General features: G+C 50.2%; 1 protein-coding gene across 1 annotated transcript; it reads left to right on the top strand.

Annotated features, from left to right (window-relative positions):
• Positions 1 to 4,718: 4,718 nt before the first annotated feature.
• Positions 4,719 to 5,120, top strand: LOC122665430 (uncharacterized mitochondrial protein AtMg00860-like). The gene has a single exon (XM_043861580.1). The coding sequence runs from the start codon at positions 4,719 to 4,721 to the stop codon at positions 5,118 to 5,120; it is 402 nt and encodes a 133-aa protein (XP_043717515.1).
• Positions 5,121 to 6,000: the final 880 nt, after the last annotated feature.

Genomic DNA, 6,000 nt, shown 5'->3' with positions numbered 1-6,000 from the left:
TCATGATTTGGTTGTAGTCGGAATATGCGTCCATGAAGCTCAGCATCTCGTGGCCTGCCGTGGCGTCGATCAAGAGGTCGATCCGAGGTAGCGGGTACTCATCTTTTGGACAAGCCTTGTTGCGGTCGGTGTAGTCGACACACATTCTCCACTTCCCGTTCGGCTTGGGGACCATGACGACGTTAGCCAACCAGGTCGAGAATTTTTCTTCTCAGATGAACCCTGATCGGCAGAGCTTCTCCACCTCTTCTTTGATCGCAGCTTTTCGATCAAGGGCGTATTTCCTTCTCTTCTGCTGGATCGGCTTTCGGTGCAGATCCACGTGGAGTCGATGCTCAGCTATATGCCTTAGTATGCCCAACATGTCGGCAGCCGACCAGACGAAGACATCGGCGTTCGCTTTTAAGAAATTTCCACGTTGATTCCTTTAATCCTTGTTCAACAATGATCCGAGCTGGACCACCTTTGTTGGGTCTTCCTTGCTGAGGGGGAATGGGGTCAGGTCTTCCACGGGTTGTCCTCCCCTTTCGATGAGCTCATCCCGCTGATCCTCAGGGAGGTGCTCGACGCACATTGCCATTCCTCGGACATTGCCTTTGTTTTGCTTGACAAAAGTAGCATAGCACTCCCGTGCCTTCTTCTGGTCACCTCGGACTTCGCCGATACCGTTCTCGATAGGGAATTTCATCTTCAAGTGCGTCGGTGAGATGATGGCTTGGAGAGTGGTCAATGATGGGCGGCCGAGTATGGCGTTGAAAGCCACTACCGACCATACTACCATGAATTTGACCTGGATCGTCGCCTGGCATGGAGCTTGTCCGATCGTGACCAGCAGGTCAATTGAGCCCTTGATGGTCACGACAGCTCCCGAGAACCCGTGAAGTGAGGCACCCTCCGGCTTGAGCGCTTCGTCGCCGAAGCCAAATTGTCGGTACGCGTCTAGCGACATAAGGTCCACGGATGCGCCGGTATCGACCAATACTTGATGGACGGGTCTCTTCGCAATTTCTACCTGCACCACTAAAGCATCGTCATGAGGCAAACTTATACCTCCGAGGTCGGCCTCGGTGAAGGAGATCGTCGCCGCTGGCTTGAGCTTTTTGGTGGGCATCTCGGCGACTCCGACGAACCGCGCGTTTGCCTTGGCCTTGGCCTTGGCCTTTTGAGTAGACTCTTGTCCGGGCCCTCCGAGGATAGTGTATATGGGAGCTCCCTTGTCACTGCTCGGCCCGGATCAGTCCTCTTTCTTCTCAGCTCGGGCTTTATCTGCGTCTCGCTCGGCTCGCCTATTTTTGGGCCTCGGCTCGGCTCTCCTTTGATCGCGATCTTCAGATCACCGACCCCCACGCTCTTCACGGCCTCCTTTGACATATCGCTTCAGGTGGCCCGCTTTTATCAGCTCTTCGATTTCTCTTTTCAACTGATAGCAATCATCGGTATCGTGACCGGTGTCTTTGTGGAATTGACAATACTTGTTGGGATTCCGAGATGACCCCGCTTGCATCGGGTAGGGCCGACGGATGTACCCGCCGTCCTGTATTTGAATCAAAATCTCCTTGCGCGAGGTATTCAGTGGGGTGTAATCGAGGCTCCGAGCTCGGTCTGATCTCTCGGCTCGGCGATCCGTCCTTGGTCGCTTATCCTCCTTGCGATCATCGATTGTCGGCCTTTTCTTATCGGCTCTGCCTTCGTTTCCCTTCCGGGCTTGGAGCACCTCGGCCATATTCGCAAATTCATTACACCTCTCCAAGAGCTCGACCAGGTTTCTGGTCGGCTTCCGGGCCAAGTCTTTGATGAGGTCCCTGTCGGCGAGCCCATTGCTCATCGCAGTATGGGCCGTAGCCTCATCCAGATCCTTGATGTCTAAGGATTCCTTGTTGAAGCGCGAGACGAATGCTTAAATCGACTCATCAGACCTTTGCTTCACGCTGAGGAGGTTGACCGTCGTCTTCTTATGTTTCATACTACTCTGGAAGCGCTTGACGAAGGCTCGACAAAGCTGAGCGAAGCTTGTTATGGAGTTCGACGGCAACCAGGAGAACCATGAGGTCGCCACGCCCTTAAGGGATGCAAGGAAAGCCCGACAAAAAACAATATCGGTTCCCTCGTACATGGTCATCATCGCATTAAAGTAGTTGATATGATCCGTCAAGTCGGTCGTCCCGTCATACCGGTCGAAGGGAGGAGGTTTGAACCCGGTCGGTAGTGGCGCGGTCATGATCTCAGGAGGATAAGGGTGTCGCCCGACTAGTGAATAGGCGTCCGGGGTCGCCTGTTTTTTCAATCCCTCCACCTGCTCGGCTAAGTCTCGTAGCCGCCTTTACAGTTCGGTTTCAGGTGCTCAGCCATTCGGCTCATCTACCCGGTACAAATTGTCTTGTTCGCTGGGCCTAGGTCAGCCATTTTGTTCTTCCGCTCGAGGTCGATATACTCGGTCGTCCCGCTGTGGTCGGCCGTTCTGGTCGGCTCGGTCAGCACCATCCCTCCTTATTCTTCTTTCCACCTGGAAATTGGACCCACCAGGGCTCCTTTGTTGCTCTTCTCGGGGAGGCGGGCTTTGACGCCGGGGGCTATGGCGAGATCCTTCTTGTCTCGCAACACGTCTCCCATTTGGCTCGTTCCCCTGATCTCGGATTCCCCTCGGCTACCCGTCTTCTCCGAGCCGACCGAAAAATACCAACCTCTATCGAGCCTGCTGGTTCGATTTCTTGCCCTGCCCCCAGGCTTCGGTGATGCTCTTGTTCATCTCGTCGAGCGCCTCTGCTAGGGCGCGAAAGAGTCTTCTGACGAGATGGGTGTGATGACGCGGCCCGGCTAGGCTCGGCCCGACGTCGGCCACCATTCTGCTGCAAGTTTCTCTCTACGCATACCAGGGCTGGAGGGGGCGCGACCAGTGGTTGGCCCATCAGCCCACCCCGGGCCATCTGGTACATGAAAGTACGCAGCATTTCGTTGGTGTGGAGCATCTGCAGCTGTAAGTACATAACTTGCCGGTTATTTGTCGGGGCTTCGGGGTCCAAATTCTTCGGTAAGGGCAGCGGCGCTAGTAGGCCCAGCCCGTTCAAGTTTGGCTTCGACATGTGTCCGTCACCGCTTGTTGTGTTAGCAGCGCTTCCGCCGTTCCCTTTCTGGCGGGGAATGGGATTGATCGCGGCGCCGTCTTTGGGTGCGCCTTTGCCCCCCGAGGGGTCTTCGGTCGCCACTGCCCGCGAGACTTTAGGGCGGTGATCGCCTCGCCTGCACAACGGGCTGTAGCTCATCCCCACGGGAAGTCGAGCCATGCTGCCCTGATCTCGTGTGCACCATTGTTGTTGCTCTTGAAGTTGGTAGAAACGACGATGACTTGCTGATGTCGTTCCCACAGACGGCGCCAAATCTGTTGCGTGTGGAAACCTCCGATGCTTGGTTCGCCCACGAATGAGCCTGTAAAGACCAAGTGATGAGCACAGGAGAGCCGGTATGGCTCCGGCCTAGGACTCTCCCATGCTAAAGTTAGATCACCAGTGTAAAAGATTAACAGATAGTAAAAGTGAGATGAGCAATAAAGCTCCATACCTTAGTATTTATAGAGGGAGATGAGGCGGTTGGAGGAGTCCTAGTATGGTAAGAGTCCTTGTTTGGTAAGGCTCTTCCCCGCGGAGCGGAGTGGAGTGGAGAGTTTCTTTCGGGGTCGAACTCTTGTTAAGGTAAGAGTCCTAATGGGAGTGTGATTCGGTACCGTGATGAGATCGTGACTCGATTCTTATCCCGTAATTCTCGGGTGGTGCTGACGTGGCGCCGTGATCTCCGGTGGGGCGTTATGGTAGCCTTCGTGGAGAGCTCGGTCTCGGAGCTCGGCCTCGGCCCGTACGACCTGAGGGTCATCATTAGTTGTGTGAGCTTGGCCGCGCTATAGTGCTCCAATCGAGGCCGACCTGCGTAGGCTCGGACCATGGGGTCGACGGGCGTGCAGCTCAGCCGCGATGGGGGATCTTTGGGTAGGTACTGATCTGCCCTGCCGTGCGACCAGAGATCGGCCGAAGAGCTCGGCCTACTAGGTCTGCCTCGTCGGACCCATACGAGTTCGACTCAGCGTCCGGTTGACTTGGATGTGTCCAACGAGCTCGGCCGAGCAGTAAGGTTTGTCGAAGATCGGGTCGGCCCGGTCTTCCATTGAGCTCGGTTCGGTTCTTGGAATGACCTCGGCTAGGCCATGTGGCAGCTTCTGATTGGTGGGGTGTTTTATGCCTTATCAAGAGACAACCCCCCTGCTGGAGAAGTAAAACCGAGAGCCTTTAAAGATTAGTTGGGAGGATGAAAAAGACGATGGAGAAATCAGTGATCAGGTAAGCTCTAATACCATGTACATAAACTAGAAAATAGAGAATGACGAGAGGTAGAAGGAGGAGAGAAGAGAAGTTGAGAGCCAAAGAGCTATCTCTCGTTAAGAAGATGACATATTTTCATATAAAGGGGGTTTGGGAAAATAGGGGTAAAAAGGGAAAGTAACAACAAATAAAATAAAATAGGGGATGAGATCTCTCGGGATTAGCGCCAAAGGGTTTGACGCTAATCCCGAGAGGGACTATCACCCTCTCAACAGTAAATTTCTGGTGGTTTACTTTGATGACATTCTTATCTATAGTAAATCACAAGCTGAACACTTAGATCACTTGTGGTAAGTATTTCAGGCACTTCAACAAGACAAGTTGTATGCTAACTTAAAGAAGTGCGCCTTCATGAGTAATCAAGTCATATTCCTGGGATTCGTTGTTTCAAAAGCAAGAGTGTCTGCTGATCCTGAAAAGGTTAGAGCCATTGTAGAGTGGCCTGAGCCAAAAAGCATTCATGATGTGCGAAGTTTTCATGGCTTAGCTACTTTCTACAGGAAGTTCATTTACCGATTTAGCACTGTCATGGCTCCAATCACTGACTGCATTAAACAGAAAGAATTTAGATGGCCAAAGAAGGCAGCAAAGGCTTTCATTGAAATTAAGAGGTTGATGACGGAATCCCCAGTTCTCCGTCTCCCGGACTTTTCAAAAGTCTTTGAAGTTCAATGTGATGCATCATCAGGTGTAGGAATAGGTGGTGTCCTTGGACAAAAGGGTCACCTGTTTCTTATTTTAGTTAAAAATTAAATAAAGCAAAGCAACGATATTCCACCTATGACGAGGAATTCTATGCAGTTGTACAAGCTTTACGCTATTGGTATCACTACCTTTTACCGCATGAATTTGTGTTGTTCTCTGACCACTAGGCTTTGCAATACCTATGTGCACAAAAGAAGCTAAACCCGCGGGATATAAAAAATGGGTTGAGTTTCTACAAGAGTACACATTTGTACTTAAACATAAACAACATCATTGATTGGCAAATCGATCTGCAAATAATATTTGAAGAAAGAAGTGACATAACTCGGAAAATCAACCTTCTACTCTTATGAGACTTCATATACTTAAACGAGTTAGACTTCTTGAACAAGCTATAATCCTAGAAAAGGAAGATATAAAATATATTCAGCGTAATATTTACGATATAGAAAAGAATATTAAAATCCTTAATAGAACTCTAAATCATCTGCTGAAGCAGGATTTACCCATATCTTCTACATTCAGTATTGAGCTATCTCGACAACGGGATAGGCTAGTATTCAATCATATATTTCTTGAAACTCGTTTCGAGCCACTTCAAGATTTTGAATATGAACTCAATTATTTGAGACTTGGATAAGTTGTATTGTTCCTTTTGTTCTTTCTGTTTCTAGATCTTGGATTGATATTGGTATGAGCCTAAGAAGCTTAAGTAAGATAATCGCAAAGACACAAAGTGTCCCGTGAAGTAAATCGTTTTAGCCGAGGTAAGGCATTAAAGGCGACAAGGGAATTGCTCATGTTGTCTCAGACAGAAACTCTACTTAGAGTGCCCGTATGGCTCGGTTATTCAGAACAAACTCCAAGAATTCTTGGACAGATTTGCAGAAATCAAATCCGCTTGTCTTTAACTTTGAGATAATAATAT

The sequence above is a fragment of the Telopea speciosissima genome, chromosome 6 (assembly GCF_018873765.1).
Source record: "Telopea speciosissima isolate NSW1024214 ecotype Mountain lineage chromosome 6, Tspe_v1, whole genome shotgun sequence".
Lineage (NCBI taxonomy): Eukaryota > Viridiplantae > Streptophyta > Magnoliopsida > Proteales > Proteaceae > Telopea > Telopea speciosissima.
Note: the sequence above shows the minus strand (reverse complement) of the source record. Positions and strands in the feature narration are given on the sequence as shown.

What these genes read in the sequence shown, in the direction of transcription:
- LOC122665430 (XM_043861580.1), top strand. Translation starts at nt 4,719, where the DNA reads ATGAGTAATCAAGTCATATTCCTGGGATTCGTTGTTTCAAAAGCAAGA.